Here is a 23,578-nt window from a genome sequence, read left to right as displayed (position 1 = left end):
AAGCTTTTTATTGTTTTTCTTCAGACCGAACGTGTTCTCACCTCCACCTCCCTCCCCACTCAGTGCATCTATTGTCCTGTGGAGTGACTTTCATGTTGTTTGAGCCCTTCACACTGATTAAGGACTAAAAGAAATCTGTCTTCTTTTAAATGACTTCTGGTGTGTCTCATGCTGCATTTAAAAATACTTCAGTCAATTTACTCTCGGTCTAAAAATACAACTGCACGTGGCTGGAGAGAACTGGACAAGTCCACACCATGTGTTTTACCCTCCACTGAGCACAAGGTGTGATCTGAGTAAGTTTCACACTGATGTTGAGAAAGTGCATTTAGTCACATCTTCAGAATAAAACACTGCCTGACGCACTCAGTTGTGCATTATGACCCGTCTGTGATGAGTCACCGTGGTGGGTCCATGCACCTTAATGTCGCCAGTTTAACTTAGTGAAGATCTCTGCAAAGAATTGTGTGGTCAATGTCTGATTCTAAATTTATTAGTGTCTAATAGCAAAATGTTATTTTAAATCTTAAGCATAGTTCACGGCTTCGGACATTTTCACTCAGTTTTGACTAATTTTGGACAAATGTTAATAAAATTAAGTGACAGTAAAGGTTATGGACAGTTAAGGTAACAATTCTACGTTATTGCACTGGAAATTTAATTTGGAATTACCAAAATTCTCTAGTAAGTAACCTTCATTCAGCTCGTTCTAGAAGTTCCTTTGGCAGCAGGTGAAGTTTCGAGTCTTCTTGGGTACTTTAAGTAGTTTATCTTATTGTTCCTGACAGATCCTCTCCAGCTTTGTCAGACTGGATGGGAAGTGTCTGTGAACTGCCACCTCCAATCCTCTTCACATATGTTCTAGAGCCTTTTACGTCTGGTCTTTGGTTGAACCTCTCAGAGACTTGTCCCAAAGCCAAACCAGTTGTCTCGACTTGACTTCATTTCATTGTCATTGCTTCAACAAACATAGTTCAGTTTCTTCAAATTCTGCCCAGAAAGTTCAACCTCTGGTCAACTAAAAATCCTCTTCCCCATCCTTCAAATGAAAAACATTCAAACTGTTGTTGAAAAAGTTCCACAGCTGCTGCTTTTTTGACCTGCAGACAGCAAATACCTGTGAAACATCGCTGATTATTCATGATCTATTCCTGCGGTTTCTTAGGTCCATTTGTAGAAATAGTGTTTTTAAACAATTATTTTTCTGCGTATTGCTGTTCGTCATCTATGATTCAGTACATGTGTGTGTGTGGGGGGGGTGCTCCTCACACACAGCGGGGGAAGTCCCAGCTCAAACAGGGAGTTCATACTCAAATGAGCTTCCATATTGAAATACAGGCCAGTTTCATTCTCATCTTCAGACCAAGGATTCTCCCACCGCTTCTGCATCTCGCCAGGTGAGTAATCTCTCAGAGCGCTGTTCTTAAGCCGTAGTCGGCACAAACTGCAAGCTGAATGTTACATTTTCAGCATTTGTGGCTCAGCTGTGGCTCAAACCTCCAACTTCAGCCAGCGTTTTAGTTTCAAACCAGCACAGTAGCGATGAACACTTCAAGAGTTGAAGATATGGCTCTCATCACCTTGACTTTGCTCTGAATGCAATGCTGTTTTCAGTGACATTGGCGCGCACACACACACACACACACACACACACACACACACACACACACACTAGCAAGAGGCGTGCTGAAAAATGAGAAGCTCAATATGTCAAAATGGAAAAAAGGTAAAACAAGTAACACAATTCTCTAGACAAGAACGGCTAAATAAATGTTATACACAGGTATTTTCAAGTAACAACTTTGACGAGGACAGAAATATGCAAGTATACGTCTTACTACTGACTTGCAAAAAGGTTTTTACATGAGACGCATGAGGGTGTGCATGAAATGTAAAAGGCTGCATGAGCAACACAGTGAGTTCTGATCAGCAGGGCGTGACAAATATACCCAAGAAGAAATTTTGTTTACAATTCCGTGTGTGAAAGCAGCGGAGGGTGGAGGAGGTCTAGATCTGTGTGACTTTCACAGTCCGCCGACTCAGTACTCGCCAGAGCGGAGAGGACCGCGTGTGTGAGAACAAAGACACGACTTCTGAGAGGATGGAAGTTTCTGAGTTGCAGCGAGGACGGCACGCTGCTGATGGCCCTTTATCTCTGCACAGCTACAGCGGCTACTTGTTTCAGAGCAAAACCCACACAATTATTAAAACACTGTAGGAGCTGGTTCCACTTTTGAAGCCAAATCATCCAGTATTCACCAAGTAGTAGATTTTTGTTCTCCACTTGCAGTAGCACACATTAATGCAGCTCATGTCCCATATTAGTGTACAAAGAACAGTCGAGCACTTAACCTAACTGCAGTGTATTGTGTAGGTGGAGGTGTCCTGCCATCCACAGTTCAAGAAACTTGTCCACCTCATTCATATTGATGAGGGTTGAGCATGTGAAGACTCGACTACTTGCATTACTTAGTTGATATTAAACACTGTGAAGCTCCACTGTGGACTTGCACCTTGGTAAACAGCATCTCCGAACCTACTTTTTATACTGGTTACACTGGTTAGTTCCTCACACGATCATGAACTTATCGTTTTATGCGAACTGTGTTGTTGTGTGTGTTTGTCAGTGTGAAGGTTATCAGGGCTGATGGGTGGAAAGTGCCACGAGGGGGAACACTGGGATGGCTTGGTCAAGAAATGCATGCAGTGTCATTTAGCATGCCAGCAACCACGTGTAAACGCCAGATGCATCAGCTACTGCGGTGAGTAACAGAGGTATAAAAATACAGTAAATACAGTTTACAACTGAACTACCGATCTAGATCGAGGTGATCTAATTCGTCATGTTTGCCCATGCTCCTCGTGACATGACACCGATTTTGACCAAAAGTTACTAATATGGACAAAGTTGGCCTTTTAGTTGGCCCGATTACCAGTCGTTAAATAAACAAGATGATTAGCACTGGTAATGCCAGACATATTAGTGAAAGTGTGAATGTAATGTTAAGAAACAGGAAAGTTTATCCCATGTTTATTATTCTTCCACTAGAGTCTGAACACTGCAGGGCAGTGCCTGGCCGCTTCTATGACCGGCTGCTGAAGAAATGCATGTCGTGTACTGATGTTTGTGGCAGGCATCCTGCAGAATGCTCCCAGCACTGCCAGGGTGAGTACTCACCTCGCTGGCCCAGCATACAGTACTGTGTCAATTATTTATCTGCTTTCTTTTTCTCTGTTTCTGTTGGTTTTGAGAGGCATAAATGTGTGGGATGTGGCAAAAGTTTGTTTTTTAGAACACAAGTTTGGCAAACTAGTAAAGTTTAACAGCAAACCAGTAACTCTGATCAAACTGCAAGTGAATACTGTCCACTCACAATGACTTAGTGGAAGATGAGCCAGTAGCTAACATGCTTACCTAAATTATGTAGCTAGGGGAAATGGCTCCTACTACTCCTGTGCGACGGGAGTGAAAGGTATTTGAGTTATGTACTTAAGGAGGCGAGATCCTTCCTCAAGTAGTGGAGGGATTCACCAACACATGGTAAAATAGGAAAGTCCAAGCAGCTTGGTGCAGATCTGCTAGAACAACCAGCTCCACTATCTGCAGTCGAGCATGTTTAACAAAGTCACGGACTGAGACGTTAGAGTAAAGGGAGAATCCCCGGGTCCGAAGTTGCCACTTTCAAGCTTGACTAAAGTTTGCAGCTGACGTCATGGTCAAAGAAAAAACCTTCCGGAGTCAGGTTTAGGATCAGATGAGACAATAATTGAGTAGTTTGGCCACAGAGGTACGTTTGGAGGAATAAAGGTGAGACTTTCAACCCCAAGAACACTGTTAGTGTTAAACATCATCACACTGTGAGGCTGTTTTGCTGCCAGTGGACCTGATGTATTCCATCACCAGATGATGAAACATGGACACAAATGAGTGTCCATCAGCACAGTTGTGGAATGAAGAAAAGGAAAAGTGTTGACGTCAACTCTATGTGCACTGCGTCTAAAAGTCAGGTCTGTGCCAGAAGAAGAAATGAAGTGAACTTGCTGCGCTAAATCTCTTGGGGACTGTTGTATGTTGTCATCATTAAAAATATAAGTTAAAAAAGTGATTTTCCAGTTTCCCTATTATTCATAATACGTCAATAACATGTTATCAGAACAGAAAAAAGGACTTGAAATGGTAAATCACCCACATTGTTGGTGTGACTTGGCGACGTAAACACCAAGACGCCTCCAAAAGTAAATTCACCTGAGCCCAGTTGCTGCAAGGTTAAAAATGATGCTAAATTCAAGCTTACTTCACATATATGCGTTGCTGGTAAAGTTTTTATATGTAACATGCTTCCACCCAAATGATGTAGTATGGTCCATTGTTTTCATGTGGCCACAACTGGCAGCTGCAGCCACTGTGCAGTTCTCCTGCCCCATTCATCAGCACAAATCATCAACAAAGCCCACTGTGCCAGGTCCATTGGCAGCCATACAGTACCAAACAATAACAGATCCACCACAAGCTGTTCTTTTTCTTTCTATACTTTCCTCTTCCCAACTGTTTTTTTGTTTGCATGTCTTTCTCGTCAGGAACCCCCTGACAGATTGGTCATATAGTCTTCTCTTGATTGTAGATTGTGGTATGTACTAGTAGTCAGTTGAAGGTGCTTCCTTAGCACTCGCTGTGTTGTCTTAAAAGTCCTTCCTACAATCCCATAACACTAAAATCATATTCTGCTCATTGTTCCCCAGCTATGTCACCACATGCGACCATTAAAATGATTTCAGCTGAGGTAACGCAAATGCAGAATTCCAGAGATCTCTCGGTGATCACAGCTCTGGAAGAGTCCAGTATCTTGGTCTATTCCTTGCTGGCCCTGTGCATGGTGCTGGTAGTATCTAGCTTGTGTATCGCCTTGGCAATCTTTCCAAGAAGATCCAAGGACACAGCATCTAAGCCGGGCCCCAAGAAGGCAAACCAGAAACAGGAGTGTGTCGTCAAGCTTGGCGAGGAGGTCGGCCTGCAACGTGGCCAGCAGAGCTCCCATGGTTAGTGTTGATACCAACAATGACCGAGTGAATGAAGCAAACCACGAGGAATAAGTATATCAAGCAGTATAATTATTTAAATGAGTGATACAACAATGTTAAAATGTCAAGGGATCTGCTTCTCATCTTATATGTGGCCACTACTCTCTCTGTCTACAGCTTTTGTAACAAGTTCAAGCCGCCCAGCTGACCGGGAGCCATCAGACGACTCTAGCCCAACAGAGACCTGCGTGTGCGTCCACTGCTTCCCTGATCTGAAAACGCTAGGGCAAGGCAATGACAGCCCACTGAGGGCACCTTTCACTTTCTACCAGCAAGCTGTCCTCCAAAAAGCCCAGAGTCAAAAGGAGACGTCCCTCTGGACTGAGGATAGCCTGTACTCCTCTGGAATGGAGGTCCATGAGGAGGCAGCAGTGGGATGAGAACCATTTGGTCTCTTAAATCTATGTCTATAAATGTCTTACTGGAAAATAGTTGAGGAGTTCGATAGTATACTAAATGTTTTGCAGAAAAAAAAAAAAAAAGAAAAGAAAAAAGAATGCTGCATTGTCTGCTGACTACACATCACTGTCCCAGTGTGTGTGGTTCACATACAGTTTGTAAAACATGGAAAACTTCCTGGAACTAACTTGTTCCATTCACTCTATCATGTAAATTTTCCCCATTTTTTTTTGTTATATATTCTTTCTAACAGTACTACTGTCCCATCTGTATATCACTGGCCAGTATATCTAGTTTTAACAGGAGACACGAGGCGACAAAAGAAGAATGCCTATAAAGGAAGCAGTATTTATCTACCGAAAAGTCCTGTAAAATTCACTGTACCATTGTGCTCTTCAGCTTTAAGAAAGAAAAATGAGAACGAGGTAACGTCATAGTGAAAGTAGATAAAGTCACTGAAGGACCGGTCTCCACACCTCCCTCTGACTGAACAGACCAAACAGCTTGGGATAAAGACTGTGGCACAACATCAAACTATAGGTCACAGTCAACCACACAAGCTCAAGAACAAGCTAAGTGTTTATGTGTCTGACTTACACTCATTAGTTTTGTCATTTTCTACCAAAACAAGTGAAACACTCCAGACATAAAAATTACAACTAATCGAGTTATACTAATGTAGTATAAAAGCTACATGGGCGTCCTGGGAGTCACCAAAGTCTATTTAGTCCTATATCGGGGCTTCAAGTTCAGAACAGGCCCTAAAATACATCTCAGATGACATAGGATACCAAGAAGACATACAAATAGAAATGATCATCAAGACAGGAAATAGTAAAAAGGCAAACGATGCATCGCTGATGAGGTCATTGTAGGAAAATAAGTGATCAGTTGAGCAAATAATTGTTTTAGCAGGAGCACGACTACCCCGACTGTTCTATGCATGTGCAAAGAAGCAATTTATGGCAGTTGCTACATTTACATTTATAATAGTCATGACTCTTAGTTAGCAATGTTAGCATTTACAGAGCTAATGTACATGTGCACTGATCAGTTAGTGCCATCCCTCTTCAGTCAGATGGTCAGGTGCAGGAGCACCATTGGCATATTAACAGTCCACATGTATGTTGTATGCCGACAGCTTCCCACCACAACATTAAAACCACCTGTTTGTTTTGATGCTGTGGCTGATTAGTAATATCAGTACTGAACCAAATATGAATAAATATTGTGTGTACATGTGTATTTTGATTATGGAAAGACAATAAACAAGCCACCAAAAGGAATTTACAGATATAGATTTTTCTTTATTTGAGTGTTTTTCCATCACTGTGTCCAGTTCTTGCAGCAGTTGTATGTGAGGAATGACTGAACGGGCCAAGACAAGTTTCTTCTGATTACAACCCCATGGCCCGATCCATAAAAGAACAAATAAACTTTGAGGTTTCGACATTTTTCTCTTACATACAAACTGTATATTATATACACAAACATACATATATACACACACACACGCACATGTATATATACACACACGTATACATGCACACATACATACACACACTTTCACATACATCGTCACCATGTGAAAAAAATCCTATCAAAATGTGACACCCAGCTCAGACGGCATGCTGAAAGTACTGATTCAGTACATGAACATACGGAACATACGCACGCGCGCGCGACACACGTGCATACAGCTCATTTTTCTCTTTACACGCAATAACACAGTTCATACAAACACCCATACACTGAGCATTGTTTTGTTTTTTTTCCCTCCCACCTTGGGCTCATACATTTGCACACACACACACAAACGTACAGACTGAAATAAAGCGACATGCAGCCGATGGTTAACACTACAGGATTGCGTTTCTGACCGTTTATACACACTCTTCACTGAGAATAACTCCCTTCTTTTTTTGTTTCACTTCATTGTTTTTTGTTTTTTTTGTGCCATTTACCAGAAACAGCGTCACATCGACATATTTTGAACATTAATATTTTGGGAAAAAAAGTTAAATTAAACAATGCTACCATAGCAGCAGTTTCATGAAAATTATCAGCACTATTTTGCTTCTGTGTAGAAAAACAACAAACAAACAAAACGTGACTGACAGCAAAATGTAGCTCAGGCAAAGAATAACGTAAAAGTTTATGGAGAATGCAAAAAGGTAAACCAACTTGTAGTTACATTATGTATAAAAATATAATATTCAATGTGCACTGTGTAATCTGCCTCCCATTCCCGACTGCAACAGGCATGAGAGGCAGAATATACAGATCCCTCGCTTACTCGTCTTTGCTAAAGAGGAATTTGATAAAAGAATCTGAGTGACAGCTGCAAACTCACGAGTGATGCACTGAATAACCAGTCGCTCTATAAAATGTTCATAACACCGTTTGTCAGTTAATGTTTCTTCCCCTTACTTCTTTTTGCGCTCAGAAGAAAAATGCATAACAGGACGACTTCCATGCTTGCGATATTTGGTCATTTGGAGGAGTGTGAGTATTTTGGATAAGTGTGCTTGTGTCTAGAAAGTTGCCCGGTTTCAACTAAAGCGGTGTCTAGGATCCCAGTGGAAGGGTGCAGCTCCACTTCTTAGTTGCTCTGGGGTGGCAATAAATACACAGCTGCACAAGCATGGAGCAGGCTGTTGGTGAACAGCATTTGTGACCAAGTAAACCGTCCCCAGTAAAATAAAATAAAAAAGAAACTTTTCTTCTTTCTGTGTCTAAAACAAACAAACAGAAAAAGGATATAACACTATTTGTCTATTGTATTAAAGCAAGTACAGACAGATTTTGCAGAAAGGTCTTTCTTATAACAATCTATCACAGTTGTTTTCTTCTTTATCCCCTGAATTCCAGTGCAAAAAAAACTATTGCAAGAATGCAATAGTCCCTCAGGACCCAAACAAATCTCCCTTCCAAATAGCTTTTAGCATTTTGTTTGGTTCTTGAACGTGTGCTCAGTCCCACACAGCAGACAGTTCATCCTTCAATGTCAGGCAGAGGAACTTGATATGTATGTAGTAATGGTGGTTCCATGTAAGAATTGCAACTTAAGAGTGACTAAAGGAGGCTTGGCTTTCTGTTTCCTTGCCTCTCTTGTCACGCTCATTACCTGTCCCCGTGCAACTAACTCTTGCATCACCCCTCCTCTCCTCCGGCAGGCTGTGCTGTTGGAGCCGTCTACTCGTATTCCAGGAACTGTTTGTGGTAAAACAGAAGGTACCTGTGGGGGTTAAAAGCACCACAGGGTCAAACAGCAGCACCACTGGCAAGGGAAGCATTTAGTGGAAACACCACAGCAAACTGGATTCAGTTACATGTAAACAAATGATTCTGCACCAGGCAGCATGTGGTAAGGCGACGACTCGCTCACCCTTCACTATCCAGCACGTCTTTGATGCTGGCCTTGGTGATGATGGCGTCGTCACATTTGAACCACTGGTCCTTGTGCTGCCGGATAAAGGTGGTGTAATGTCCGCTCTCTAGTGTCCCCTGGTGGTTCACCACAGCAAAAAGACTATATCTGTTCCAGACAGGAAGAGAAGAGAGATTATGCGGCCTCAATGAGTCAGGTGACAGATGGCAAAGTGGTTCATTTTTAATTATTTGCAATGTGTATTGATTTATCACGTTAGCCGCACTTGTTGTCGTTGTTGAAGGGGTCCACGGTCTGCTGGTACTGCCCATTTATCCTGCTGTCTTTACTGAAACACAGTGGAACAGACTCAGTCATCGCAGTACCAGCTGTTCCTGGTGTCAGCCGCTGAAGTATTTTCATGTATGCATGTTGTCAGTAGGGGATGTAAACAATTACATTATTTGGAAATGAACAGATAATACTATTTCCTTTCAATCTGATTTATGACTTTGTCAGTTTCTGGAGTTGACTGAGCTGCCATAACCCAGTTACATCCAAACACATCTTTAACGTGGTCCCAGGATATTTCACTCCTGCCAAGTATAAACGTTCATGAATCCGTTTTGAAAAAGTGAATGGATTTCTTTTCATTTCTTGCTATAAAGTTTCTTTGAATTATTTAAATTCTGCAAACACTGCGTGATTTATGTTATTTTCATGTGTGTTGTGTGTTTATGTCTTTCAATGTATGTTCTAAATAAAAATAGTGTTTATTTGGAATTAAGGAGAAATATTCATAAAACAGTTCGCAAAATAATCTAACAAAGCCGTTCATTTCACCAGTACATGCACCTATAAAGAATAAAAGCTGAGAAACCGATTATTTTGCAGTGGTCTCTTGTTTTTTTCCAGAGCTGTAGTTCAGTCGGTCTCGCCCACACAAAGCCACATCTTAGGGATGTTCAGAGCAAGATTATTCATCCAGGGATCACTGCTGTCTCTCCCTAACAAACCTCTACCTCAGTGAGCTGCGTTGTTGGGGGTGTTCATCTCGACAAGTTGGCAGAATGGCGACCGAGTGACAGTTTGTGAGTGACTTTGCTTGTAATCTGTATCTACAGTACACTTTATGCTATGTATCATCTGACACCTGTTTGACACCTTGTATGTAGGGATAGGAAATCTAATGAGGTCAGTAAGGAGCAGGTTGTTTTATGTCTATCTGCATAGGTTGTCTTTCAACTCCTGCACTGACCGACTGCATCACAGAGACAACTGATGTCATATTATATTACGGTACATTTTGCTGGCTGGCTGTGGATCGGTCTTAGCAGTTGCCCACAAACTGCTGTTGTTTCCAGATGAAATGTAAAACTGCAGGTCAGATCAGCCGTTTATTATTTCCGTCTGCGTTTGGACTGTACTCACCTGGAGGCCATGAAGGGCGTCATGTCCAGCTCCAGTGGAAAGGAGACATAAGTTGTGATCTTTCGTCGTAGTTTGGCTGAGTGCTCAAACCTCTGAAAACGCACACACACTTTAGAACAGTGCTGTGATGACCAATAACCCCTAAATTAGGCAGTCACACCATCAAACACGCGCTCTTACTTTCAGGTGAAAGCAGGCCACGATGGGCAGCTTCTTCATGGTCAGCTGCTTGGTGGACTCTTGGTAACTATGGCAACCGCTGCACTTGATCTTGGCGCTGCTTCCGAGGTGCTCTGGTCTGGTGAACCTGAATGGGAGAGGACGAGATTCAACACACAGGTTTATGTCTGTGTGTGTCGATGCTGCTGCTCCCTGAGGTCACTGCTCAGAGGGTTTGGGAAGAACAGAAATGAGTTTCAGGGAACCAAGTTATAGTCAAATTTTAGTTCAGGGAAGTAACTGAAAATTCAGATAAAATGCAAAAAACATGAATGTATTCTGGTGGCCAGGTGTTAAGACAATTACATTGAAATTCAGCTTTTTTAAAATATGAACTGAACTGAAATAAAGTGATCAGACTAATCAGACTAAAAAGTCTGTAAATTTGTGTAGGATTATTATTAAAATTATCAAATGGAACATGGGGCTAGAGGTTATTGCTGTGGCAGCTTTCCCAGAATGCACTTATCTGTTGGACAGACTTGAAAAACTGTGTTTATATAATATCAAGTTTGGCAGTTTGCGTTTCGGCACTCATCTTTCACTTGAGTGTCGTGTCAGATCAGGCATTTTACTGTTGCGAAAGCAACCTTTTCCCAATAAAGAGACAAAGTCTTGGTTAGTGTCTGTTCCATTTACTTCTACAGCAGAATATAATCTCTCATTCTGCATTTCTTATAGTTCTGAACAAAATGAAACACGCTCCTTGGGTCTAATGTTATTTTCCCCTCAGCTCTCCATTAATTTATCTGTTTAAACATAAAAGCCACTCTGCTGTTACATATGGCCACCATGCTGATGTGGAGGATCCTGATCGGTGTGTCAATTACCTGCGCAGACAATCTGTAAGTGTTGTTGCTCCAGTGGTGTGACTCTCTCCGTTAAGTGCGGATCCGTCTCCTCCGGGACTGAGGGGCCAGAACGGTGTGGAGGATCCTGGCAGGTCCAGGCTGATATCCCAGAATGGGTCTATGGTTGTCGAAACGCCACTGGAGGGATGACAGATGCGTAAATTTGATGAGTATACATATAAGGTGATGAAAATGCTGCAGTGTTTACATTATCTAGCTGGTATGTACAGTAAGGTCGAGGAGATGCTGTGGGAATTAGAGTGGCTTTACTTTTACTCCACAGAAATCTATAAACAGCAATACAGGGTCATCTGTCAGTGACATGAAAATGAATACACTAAAAATACACAGCTATTAACAGAATCCTTGGAAAGTGTATCTGATAGCCTATAGTCTCTTTGGCCACCAGGTGGAACCAGAGATTAACTTTACAGGCCGTGTTTGTGCCATGAAAGGGTTTTCCTGTTGCTGCAGTAAAGCAGTGTGTGTGTGTGTGTGTGTGTGTGTGTGTGTGTGTGTGTGTGTTGTTTATGGTGCAATTTGTGAGTGATAGAGGAGAGGGGAGGTGGGTGGGTCACCTCAGGGCAGGGTAATGGTTAGTTCTGATCCAGATGGTTTCATTTTTGAGCAACTGTTTGAGTCAGTTGAGTCAGTACAAGGTAAGTTGATGCTCTATTAGACTTTTAATTGTGGGGGTGCTTTAATAATAGTAATTCTACACACACACACACTTACTGGCACACTTGACAGGTGACGTCAGACTGCAGGCCACCTGTGAAGATTTGGTCGATGATGCAGTTACAGTGGTTCGGGTTGTTGGCTTTCTTCCCGTTGTCGTCTGTGTGGATATGAACACACGCTGTCACTAAAAGCAATGCTGTGCAACTTCCCAGCCACTGTCACTGCTTCTATGTTGTTGAGAGAACCAAGAGAGCCTCTCCATCTCTCTATTACTGCAGCTGTCTTTTCACTCTTCATCCTGTCAGCTCCTCTCATCCAATCACCTCTCGTCCTCACCTCGTCTCTCTAGACTTTGGCCTTATGTTTGTGTTTCTAAATGCATAAATGTTTGTGTGTGCGTGCTCGTTTGACCTTTGCAGTGTCTGTGCAGGACATCCAGTGCTGCGATGAGGAACTCGTGTGCGTCCTGCTGCTCGTAGCCGGCCAGGTGACGGGCGTGTGTCCACACAAGGTGGAGGAGGCGGAACGGGATGTGAGGCGAACGATGGCCAGAGTAGAACTGGAGAGGGAAAATGTGTGTGTATGAGACAAAAAGTTTCTCCTCTGCACCTCTGATGCAACCAATTTGATCAAATTCTTAAAATTGCAACAGGACAGTCACCTCCTGGAAGAGTTGCGACATCTCGCACACCAAGCAGGAGTTGCTCTGCATCTCGCATTTGTGTCGGTCGGACAGGAAGAAGTCACGCAACAGCGGAGTGTGTGTCAGCGCCTGGACGATGCAGTTCATGAAGCACGTGTTGCCCAGGTTTATCAGACCACGCAGGCCTGAGGGTGGAGGGGAGAGAGGAAGATTGGAACAAAGAGGAACAAAGAACTGGCGAAGCGAGAGAATGGGTGGAGGACAGAGAGAAAGGGCTCAGTTCTATTGGCTGCTGCAGTGGCGTATCTAAGCTGCAATGCTGTTAAGGGTGGACAACCAAGACACACACACACACCCACACACCCACACAACTAAATGCCTTGATATGCCTGAGGCAATGCTGGACTGCATGCAGGGAAGCCCTTGTCAGATTACAGCAGCCCGAACCACACTCGGACGTGGCTGAGGAGAGAAAGAGGAAGCGAGTAAGGAAAGAGGAGGAGGCAGGGAGAGGAAGGGTAGAGGCTGTGTTCTCACAGATGAGCAGCCAGGCCTGTAATTTCCCTCACCTTAGACAGTGCCAGGGATGTTAATGGTGCTACAGCAGATCCCTGCAGGCTGCTACAAGGTGTTAAACATATGCCAGCTCTTCTCTCTCCCACACACTGCTTAATTCTGGTTTTCCCTGCAGCCAAAATGTTCTTCTGTTTTTTTTACACAATACATAATGCATCTTTCTGTGCAACTGTCTAGCCATCACTTAGACTTGTACGTTATAGCTCATTTATAGTGAGAGCTATATCTTATATCTTGTCCATCAGGCAGCAAGCAGGAGGGGTCAGACTTCAGAAAATTGTGAGGTCTATGACTTTGTGTATTTGTCACTTCATCTCTCAGCATGTTTCCCTCTGCTCTTGATCCAAGCCTGGCGCAGTTGTACATGCATGACAGTGAGTGAGTGAGAGAGAGACTAACCTATGGTACAGTTGGATGTGATTCTCCTCCTCTTGGGGTTGTGGCGGAGCAGATCGAGCTCTCTCTTGGTGGGCTCCCACGTTGAGTACTTCTCACCTATACCTGCAACACATCATACACAAACACACCTGAGCATTTGCTTCTTGTGTTTCTCTTCCTTTTCAAGCTTTCCTTACAAGAAGGAAACTTTATGTGTGTAGCACCTGTAACAAAATAGTGTGCAAAAACTTAAGAGGTCTGATTACTTTCAGAAATGTAATGTAATAAATCGACTAATCATTGCAGCTTGGAGCTAATTTTTCTCTGTGTGTTCTGGCTCTGTGGTACATAATTACTGTAAATGCAGCTGCTTCGTGTTTACCTTTGACTCTGGGGACAGTCGGCAGACCTGTCTCAAATTGTCTGAGAGGTCAGGGCAGTATATAATGGAGAAGCGGTTCAGTAATGTGTCACTGTTGAAACTGTATTTTTAAATGTGTTTTTTTTCCCCCGCAAACAAAGGAAGCCGGAGTTAAGACCTAAGCCCTGTTCTTCGTACATGGATTAACAGGTTAGCTGGATAATATTGTTGATGATTTCACACGATCTATTGGTTCCTCAGAGCTTGTGTTGCTCTCAGGAACAGGTTCATTCAGTGTGTAAAGTAGATAAACTTGAAGATTTTCTGTTCGACTGTGCTTTTCTTATGTGAGTGACCCATTAAAACAGGTGCAGACAACAGGAGATGACAGTTTATATTACACAGTCTTAAGTGATACAACATCCTGCATAAGTTTAAATAATGTAACTGATCACCACAAAAGCACTGAAAATAGCAGTCAAGTAATTATCTTCACCTGTTTGCAGGTTCTTGTTGTGTTTGTGCTGTACTTGCTCTGAATATACAGAGACAGACAATGATTTTAAAGAAGGACGTTACTATTTCAGGCACGAACGCAGGATTTGGTCTCAGAATGGCCAAATTCCCATCCTCTCAGGTAACGAGACAGAACAGAGACTGAGAGCACACATAGATTGCTCACTCTTAAAGCCCAGGTCAGGGACTCAGAGAAGCTCCGTTTCTAATAAAAGAAACCCAATGAAAGCACTCTGCTGTCCATTAGATGCAACTTACAGTTTACTGCAGTAAAAAGCACTCACATTGTGCTCAGGAATATTTTCTTAGCTCCCTAAATATATTTAACTCGAGTAATAACATTATAAAGGGTAAATCTGGTTTAAGTAATTGTTAGCATGGTTTTGTTGACTTTAATCTTATAAAACAAGATTTCTTGACAACAGTAAAAAAGGTTGAGTGGCTAGTAACTTTGGAAAACCACGAGCCACAGTGGCTGGTGAGTTAGTTAAGTTAATGTCAAGTCCTGTATGAAGAGATGATATATCTGTTGGGGGGTGGGAATGTAATCGTTGCACCATTAAGGATTCACGTTTCATTTGTCAGACCCTTCATTGAGCTGTTGTGCGGAGTTACAACTTTTAAATACTTCACAGCCTCCAGCAACTACAAAAAAATGCTCTATCAAGATAATGACAACATAGTTGAGTAATAATGTGTTTGCATATGCATGTTGGAAAGTCTGAGGTCATAGCAGATAAGATATTGTTAAATGGTACTACTCTAATATCATCATTTAACATTGAAAAATACTGTACTACTCATGTCCACATTGCCCACAACTATCGACTTAGTTTTTCTAAACACATTAGCTCCTCAGGTCTTCATCAGCTGTTCAGCTCAGTGAGAAACATTGGCATGGTGTGTATGTCACAGTGTACATGGCACAGTGTGTTTGATGCTGAAATACCTTGCATTTTCCAGGCTTTTCTTTGTTCCTCTTTGGCAATCTGTTCCATGTCTTTATCATAAATGTAGTCTTGACACATAAAGCAGTATATTCCCCCATACAGCAGGTCAATAGCTGTGAAAACATAAACAAAAGAAGGATGATGATAATGAAGCTAAATGATGAATGAAAAACAAAGTACGTTCAAATGCAGGGACACATAGTTTAATCTGCTTATATGAGGGTCATAAACGGATGTGTGAACCGCTAACTGATTCATCTCGCAGTCCTTTTCTATTCAGGTCCATGCAGGTTATGTTGCCATGGTGCTGACATGCCAAGTAGCAGAGTCTTATCTGCTGCCATATCAGCTATCTGTTAACACCATCCAGAAACGATGGAGAAGCAGCCTGAGAGATGGAGAGAACAGCGAGGAGTCAAAAGGTAAAGAGGGGAAGAGGGAGACGCCTATCTGACTGTGCAATATCTCACATCACACAAGCACTTTCACCAAAACAGGCCTTCCACTCCCTCCCATTCTCGTCACCTGCAGCTACCTGTTTGCTGTTGCCGTGACAACCTGCCTGTAGGCTTCTCCTGGATGCTATTCTGTAGGTGTGGAGGGGGACAAAAGGAAGCAAGGGAGGAGAGGATGGATGAAGGTAAGGAGGTAGGGGAAACTGCTGAATTAGAGAAGTACTGAAGTGGTGAACGGCACTGAACTGATAGTAGATAAAAAAAAACACAGGACGAAGATAATGTTACATATAGATAATATCCTTTTACAATTGTGAACATCAAAGGGGTCATCAGGTAACCATGGGAACAAGAGGATAGAGAGATGAGTCTAATACGAGACTGCAAACAGAATACAGCAAATAGCTGTGAGTGAAAATGCATAAAACGGTTAGATAAAAGAGATGGGATGGCAAAAAAGAAAAGAGGAGGAGAAGCAGGAGGGAGGAGAGGCAGCGATTTAATGGAGGCTAATTCCACAGGGTTTGTTAAATATGACTTAATTACCTCCTCACCCGTCTGCTGAGATCTGTGCCTCTTTTCACTCTCTACTGTATTAGACACTTTCTCACTCTCTATTCTATTTTTTGCAGCGTTTAATTCGGCTGCTAACCTAATTAAACTCACAATTACACTCCGTGGGAAACACACGCACACAGGAGGGGGTCTTTCTGAGCAGAGTGATAACAAGAGTAAGGGAGGCTTCTTAAAAACAAGCCAGGCAGATTCTCAACATCTGCCAAAACCAGGCTTTGTCAGAGACACCCCGAGCGTCTTTGCTGCAGCACCGTTCTCCACCGAGGACTGCAGTGCAACATTCTTCGCTTGCAGCACAAACAGGCTTATTCTATTGCAGAGAGAATAAAAAAGAAAGACACTGGGTGCATGACTGGTATTACACCATTTACACCAACAGGATGATGTCGTGCTACTTACAGTATTTTTGCCACCTAGCGCATCTTTCTATGTCGATGATGCATCCGTGTGTTTTAAAGACAACAAAAACAAGATTTAATTGAATAATTTGCTCTTATGCTATCTTTTCCATCTATGTTTTCTAGTTTGCCATATGCAACAAAATACAATACTCTTCAGATTTATTGTCTCACGTAGCATTTCGGATTAATTCTGTAACCTGAGGAAAAAGCCGGTAGAAGACATTGATCCTCCTCCGGTGTAGAAGCAGCTTATTAAGGATTTCATTTTGATAGGAAACAAAAGCAGAGATATTTTTCTTTGAAACAGGGTAATTTTAAGGAGATCAGCTTCATTTAGTGGAACTTGAAGTTTCACGAGTTTAGCTAACCTTGTGAATGCATTTTGCCCTCAATGGGGACCAGAGACCTGGAGAAACCATGGCAGGGAGGTTGTATTGGAAACTCAGGGTGGAACAGTAATACACGTAATCATGTTTTTTCCTTTCATTATTCAACTATCTACATATGATTGCTGCCCATACTTCACACAAAGTACAGGAGACTTTTAAGCAGATGGTTTAACTGAATGAGTTGTCCCTGTAAAAAATCAGTGATTTTTTTTTGAGCTATGTTTTGGTTATTACAGCCCATGTGTCCCTGTGGGAGTAGCAGGGATGGAGGAAAACAGCCAACTGTTCTTGGTGTTCAGCAAACACCCACGCCTTTGTTCAAATCTGGTGCCATCCAGATTGTGTCTGTTTGACGCAAATATTTAATTCAGAGAATTGAAAAACAACTTTCCTATTTCTCACTATGAACACCTTCTAAGTGAGTGACCTCCATGTGAGCCATGGTGAGAAACACCGTGTGGAGGGTGCAGTTTGGAAAATAGAAGCCTTCTCCGGCTTTAGCGAGGAAGCAATGCAAATTATCACTGCAATCGCTTATGTGCAACGTTTTACATTGCCCTCTCTGACCTGAAATAATAATTCTGTCAAAATAAGGCAGCAGCAAATCTAAGTTTTTGTGCTATAAACACACGTCCCTGATTTTTTTTTTTTTTTAAACGGACTTTGGGTGAAACAAATTGTAAACCATGGAAGCATACACAATAAGCCAGCCTTACCATGCATGAGTGCGCTTCATTTTAATCAGTCACCAAGACAGACCTCACTCCCAATTCATTAGTAAGTTCACTAATGCATATATTCCTTCTAATTGGCTACAGGAGGCTTAATACACAGGTGACAATGAAATCCCCCTTGAGGCTGTGTGCTTTAGACTGTGTTGCAATTATGTTGCACCAGGTTGCGTAAGAGCTCTCTGTGTCACTCTTATTTCTTTTTTTAATTAAATGCATCACAAAAACCACAAATGTGTCACAGGCCTGTACAAGTCCACATCTTGTAAATGATTTTACATATAAACACATACACACACACTCAGTCTGGTGTATATTATACTTCAGCTTCAGGCTACATCTTCATTAGCCACTCAGCTGTATAATTAGCCCTTTTAGCTGTCTTGGGGGAGTGTGTTTGTATGCATAATGTATACACAGTGTGTGGGTCTGTTTAGAAGGCAACTCAATTTAAGTAAAAGAGGCTAATTGCAGGTCTGGATGTCTGATGTTACACCATGTGTCCAACAAAACATTCGAAATGTACACCTGCTCCAATTGCACCTGTGGATACAGATGGCCTTACGTTGTGCATTTGTGTCGTGCCGTACCTAAGTTATGCCTTTTGCTCTTGGCGTGCTCGTGGATGTGTTTTTTGGCAAAACAGGCGAAGAAGACACAGTAGAGGCACGAGTGGAGTCTGTTGAGGTGGGCGCCGCACATGTGGCAGACACATGACTTGGCCTGAAAGAGAGGTGAGACAAGGTGAAAGGCATAAACAGGGAGACCCAACAAAAGATGGTCACAACTGCTGCACTGTCAGACACACACCAGCTTGGTCCCTTCATGCTAACTTAAGCAACATCTGCTTTAAAATATACATAAAATTAGAAAATGCAGCAAGGCTTTAAAGCTGCACTCATCAATATTTAATGTCATGGGGTGCTGCTTGTGATAAACCACTCCCATAAAATATGCTTCCAGCACCAGCAGGCAGCTAAAACATTTCCATAAACCCTTAGTGGGGGCTGGAAAGGCCCCATCTCCTTAAAAGAAAAAAAAAAAAAGTATATATAATACAGTTTTAAAGATTTGCGTTTATGAGTGGCTACAAGCAAAACACACTAGTAAATACAGTGCGATTTCAATTTCGAATTAATTGAATTGAATTTAAATGCACCCCCTAGTCAAGGCCTCAAACTACAGCAAACACCCCTACACCTTAAGAGTGTTCACATCAGGTCTACTAAGGTTGTGGTAGAAACACATTTTGTTTGACATTTCAGGATGCTGAAGCTACTTTTCAACCAATATGTGGTACGTAACAAATTGGTGCACCATGGCCATATTTCTGAGTTCAATCACTGTGTGACGTTAGATATTCTTCAATCTGTAAAAAACATTCCCTACAACTTTTTTTTCAGCCTCTTTTGGCAGTCATGAATCACAGTAGGTGCCCGGGACACAATTTAATGAGTGCACTTTTCTGTGTGTGTGTGTGTGTGTGTGGGGCACTGGCGTATGTTATTGAGTGAATAAACACAGGCCAAAAAAACCTCAGACCTCTTATGTGTTGTGTCTCTCTGTTCTGCTTACTGACATGGTTCCCAGATTTATATGATTAACGTGTAAACCTACACTGCAGTACAGTTGATTAATACGTTCCTGTGTATTCTGTTTGATGGTAAAGTAGGAAAGATAAAGGAGGGGGGCATGATTGTGGATGGAGGGCAGATAGCAACTGTTCAAAAGCATGCAGATGAAAAGCTGGCATGCCAATGAGCCATCGAGGATATGACGAGGTGAGAAGAAATGAGCAATGCCTGGATCACTAGAGCAGGCCTAATAAGAAAAGACAGGAGGCAGAAAGTAAAAGAAGAGCGGCAAAAACAAAAAGAGAATATTAAAGAGAACACGATGGCTGGAATTTAGATGATAACTTGATGATGCCACTGCACAAGACTTGTGCTTTGTTTGATGTGAGACCAAATGTGTGAGAATATGGTGAGCTACAATTAGAGCTGTAAGAACCACTGTTCGGGTACTTTGTCTTGTGACTGTACCAGCATCTGTTGCAGTTTGTAAGCTAATGTTGCATGAAAATAAAATTGTAGTATTGCGGTTTGAAAGCGGAAAGGTGATGTTGCTGTAGCATCTGCCTGTCATGGTTCATATTACATCCTTTCTGATGTATGTACAAACCTCATTTCTAGTAAAACTGGGACTTTTCCTAATATGTAACAACAATTAGAAATATTTGTTGAATCAAATACATAGAAAAGATTTTCAGCGTTTTCACTGACCAGCTTAATTTTATTTTGTAAATATAAGCAAATTTGGAATTTGATGCGGTAACACACATACTGTGGTGGCCTTGTTCTTTTTCTTTTTGGCACAAGGAATCTTACATTTTCCCATAAAGAAAATAAAATGTGGACTCATCTGACCAAAGAACATGTCTCCGCTGTCTTACGATCTACGCGACTTGAGCTTGAGACCAGAGAACTTAGGCAGCGTTTCTGCACAGAATTGATGTATGGCTTCCTCCTTGTGTAAAAACTTTTCAGGTTTCTGCATTTCTCAATGCAGCAGTGGACTGTATTAAGGGACAGTGGTGCTCCTGAACACATGCAATGAGGGCCCAACGGCCACAAACATTCAACAGTGGTTTTCACCCTTGCCCTTTATATACTGATTTTTCCTCTGTGTGTGCCCTAATGCTTTTTTAAATAACATGTACTAAAAACGGTGAAAGACTAAATTCTTGGTTGAAATCACACACTGAGCCTTTCCTGGATGCTATCCTAGTGGTATTTCAATATTTTATAAACCTTTCAGTTTTGCTTTGACTCTGTCATAACTTTTTTTTTTGAGTTTGTTGCAAGCATGAAACGTTCAATGTGCGTATAGTTAATACAAAATTCAAGCAAATTGACATAACACAGATTTTACTTTATTGCTTTTTAGAAAGAGCATTAACTTTTCTAGAAATAGTACATACACAAATATGTGTAATAAGAAACTGAACATTAGTATAGTAGTAATTAGTATTAGAATAACTGCTGATTCATCTTCAGTCAACGGATATAACTTTAAGCTCCAATCACAAAATTATAAAAAATGAAGAAATATGTAGACTGTCCAACCATTAGCCCTATGCTGTCCAACAGTAACTAGATTCATTCTCTGTTGCTTAAATGCTTGACATGGCAGCCTACACATGCACAAAAAAAAAAAAAAAAAAAAGGAGAAAGCAAACAAAAAAAGAAAACATTGATTTTTATTCCACTCAAACACATCCCTCCATGCATAAGTGCTTAGACAGCACATGAATTATGTAAAGGCATCAATATGCAACAATCTCTCCTCACTCTTTTTTCCAACTGCCAGTGTTACAGCAGGCCTGTGTATTTTCCTAAACCTCACTGTATTCATTGAGGGAATTGGTGTCAGTCTGTAAACACACCTTTACATCCTTTAACGCTCATGCCAGCAGGAGTCTGACAACACGTGTGGAGTAGTTATGGACATACAGCAGCAGCTAAAATTGAATGGTCATGACCTAATCAACAGGCCACTTGCTTAGTGAGGTCTTGTGTCTCTCCTAACACCTAGAGAATACCCTGACTGCAGAAATGTCAATGGCAAGCCGTCTCCCAGCAGGAGAAGTAATTGTAATGGGCTGGAAAGATACTTGTTACAAGTGTAAATGGGGACTATATCAGAGCATGAGCCAAACGCAACATTATTTGTCTAGTCCATTGAAGGGAACGGCAGATGGCTGAATTAAAGGCCAATGCATTCCAAAACAAAGGCATTATACCAATTACTATACATGTCTGACACAAATCCATAAAACTGTATGAGGAAATGGGAAGAAAGCCACTTTAAAAAGACATAACAACAAAACTCAACATCGCAGTATCTGCACCGTCTAACATTAAAATTAAAATGCAAGCTCACCTGTCTGCAGAGGTGGCACCACACCACCATTATCACACTTAATAATAAAAATGAAACCCTGAAACCTATAAATCTTGATCCATAGCAGCATATCATGCATAGGGTTTGCAGGTATAGCTTGATTGACTGTGGATTATTGGGGCAGGAACAGAGTATGTCCTGTGCAGGGATTTTCTGTGACAGGCATGCTTGTAACTGCATGCTCAACGGAGCCATGATCAATACAAATGTAGTGCCACAGGGGGGGTTATACGCAGCAGGGGTGTGAACCCTCCTGCCAGCATTATCTGCTCTTCAGGGTGCGCACACTGCAGATACAAGTACATGCTCACATTTTACTCATCTGCTCTGTCCTCACGTGAGAGGGGAATATTTACAATAAACATGACTCAGTTCAATCCATTTCTTCCCTTAAGAACATATGAGCAGGCACAGCCACGTGAAACCGTCTGATGGTTTGTTTGACCAGTTAAACCGTGTTGCCCATGTCGTGCAGTGAAGGCATCTCTTGCATTTCTGGCTTTGGGTTAGCTGTTAGGATAACAGGTGCAGAATGTCTACTGGGGTGAAGATTCACGACTGCTTAGATCATTTTAAAGCCATCAGTGCCTCATGAGCGAGGAGATGCCCCCGTGTAATGCTGGCCTGCGGTCTGCTGTTGGAGGGAAGTGGAGCCACTGCAGGCGCAGTGCCATTGCAAACAGATGCACATCACCTTCCTAATCTACTGTACGATGCGGTCTCTGGCGTTGAAATCACCTAACGTTAACCGGTTATTCTGGTAGTTTCGTTTGTTTTTAGTTGTTCTGCGGTCTGTCAGGTGTTCAGGTTGGCGTTTAGACCAGCTATCAAGACAACAACTCGACTCTGAGCGTGGGTAGACTGAGGGCAGACAGTAGTTTGGCATGCAGGACGCTTGTGTGTCGATTTGTGTGGTTTTGGTAGGGCGGTGTTAGCCTAACCCACCAGACAGACACACACACACACACACACACACACACACACACACACCATATATCGTATGTTTGAGGCTCTTCTTAGCCCCTTTGCCTCTGTCACTTGTTACCTTGCGCTTTCTGGTCTCGGCTGAGCCGCTCCACACGAAACACTGATAAATAACCCTTAGGTTCTGCTTCCAGTTGTCCACTTTAAAGCCGTTGACATGGGGGCAGCCTGCGGGACTCATGGTAGTCAAAGCATCCGGCTTTACGGTCCTCTGGGCGATGAAACTTGTTCAAATCCCTCGGCGCAGACCCAGTCCAAACACGCTGGCGGACTAGCTTGCCAGGTTCGTTACCCACCGATTGCTGCGTTCTGGCTAACTGGACATGTCCTGGTTGCGGTAACTGAGACACGCGCAATAGAGAACATAAAGACTAATTTTCCTACACCCCCCTACTGTAAATGAAATATGATGTACGCATTTAATACGGAATATCGCTGTAGGTGTAGTTCTTCACATTGGCTCAATTACATGTTAGCAAGCTGGCTAAAGTTGGTTAGCACTGGAATTTCAACAGCAGCTTACACTGCAAGTGTCGCTAAGACCCACCTCATTCATAGCGTGAGCCAATGAGAGCTGAGTGCTGCGCATGATTGGCGTGTGAAAACTTTCTTCTGGCGTTTAAGT

At 42.2% G+C, this 23,578-nt stretch overlaps 2 protein-coding genes across 2 annotated transcripts; one reads left to right on the top strand and one right to left on the bottom strand.

The window, feature by feature from the left end:
* Nucleotides 1–1,332: 1,332 nt before the first annotated feature.
* On the top strand, nt 1,333–6,764 carry LOC113155864 (tumor necrosis factor receptor superfamily member 13B). The gene is made up of 5 exons (XM_026350586.1): nt 1,333–1,397; nt 2,628–2,762; nt 3,050–3,166; nt 4,741–5,037; nt 5,197–6,764. Exons 2-5 carry the CDS (start codon nt 2,648–2,650, stop codon nt 5,457–5,459), a joined length of 792 nt encoding a protein of 263 aa, XP_026206371.1. The 5' UTR covers nt 1,333–1,397; nt 2,628–2,647; the 3' UTR covers nt 5,460–6,764.
* A 33-nt stretch (nt 6,765–6,797) lies between these two features.
* Nucleotides 6,798–23,478, bottom strand: usp22 (ubiquitin specific peptidase 22). Its single transcript, XM_026350851.1, has 13 exons — nt 23,015–23,478; nt 18,597–18,729; nt 15,454–15,567; nt 13,649–13,750; nt 12,692–12,858; nt 12,442–12,589; nt 12,085–12,187; nt 11,329–11,487; nt 10,460–10,586; nt 10,280–10,371; nt 9,135–9,197; nt 8,867–9,016; nt 6,798–8,716 (listed from the first exon to the last, which is right to left on the bottom strand). The coding sequence occupies exons 1-13, from the start codon at nt 23,132–23,134 to the stop codon at nt 8,674–8,676; spliced, it is 1,521 nt and encodes a 506-aa protein (XP_026206636.1). The 5' UTR covers nt 23,135–23,478; the 3' UTR covers nt 6,798–8,673.
* Nucleotides 23,479–23,578: the final 100 nt, after the last annotated feature.

Source organism: Anabas testudineus, chromosome 19, assembly GCF_900324465.2.
Source record: "Anabas testudineus chromosome 19, fAnaTes1.2, whole genome shotgun sequence".
Taxonomy (NCBI): domain Eukaryota; kingdom Metazoa; phylum Chordata; class Actinopteri; order Anabantiformes; family Anabantidae; genus Anabas; species Anabas testudineus.
The sequence above is the reverse complement of the archived record's forward strand: the minus strand, read 5'-3'. Positions and strand labels throughout refer to the sequence as shown.

Coding starts and splice junctions, on each gene's coding strand:
- LOC113155864 (XM_026350586.1), top strand. CDS start 2,648: ATGGGTGGAAAGTGCCACGAGGGGGAACACTGGGATGGCTTGGTCAAG. Junction 2,763..3,049: donor CAGATGCATCAGCTACTGCG/GTGAGTAACAGA, acceptor TTCTTCCACTAG/AGTCTGAACACTGCAGGGCA. Junction 3,167..4,740: donor ATGCTCCCAGCACTGCCAGG/GTGAGTACTCAC, acceptor ATTGTTCCCCAG/CTATGTCACCACATGCGACC.
- usp22 (XM_026350851.1), bottom strand. CDS start 23,134: ATGAGTCCCGCAGGCTGCCCCCATGTCAACGGCTTTAAAGTGGACAAC. Junction 13,751..15,453: donor AAAAGCCTGGAAAATGCAAG/GTATTTCAGCAT, acceptor GATGTGTTGCAG/GTATAGGTGAGAAGTACTCA. Junction 9,198..10,279: donor ACGCCCTTCATGGCCTCCAG/GTGAGTACAGTC, acceptor ACTGTGTTTCAG/TAAAGACAGCAGGATAAATG.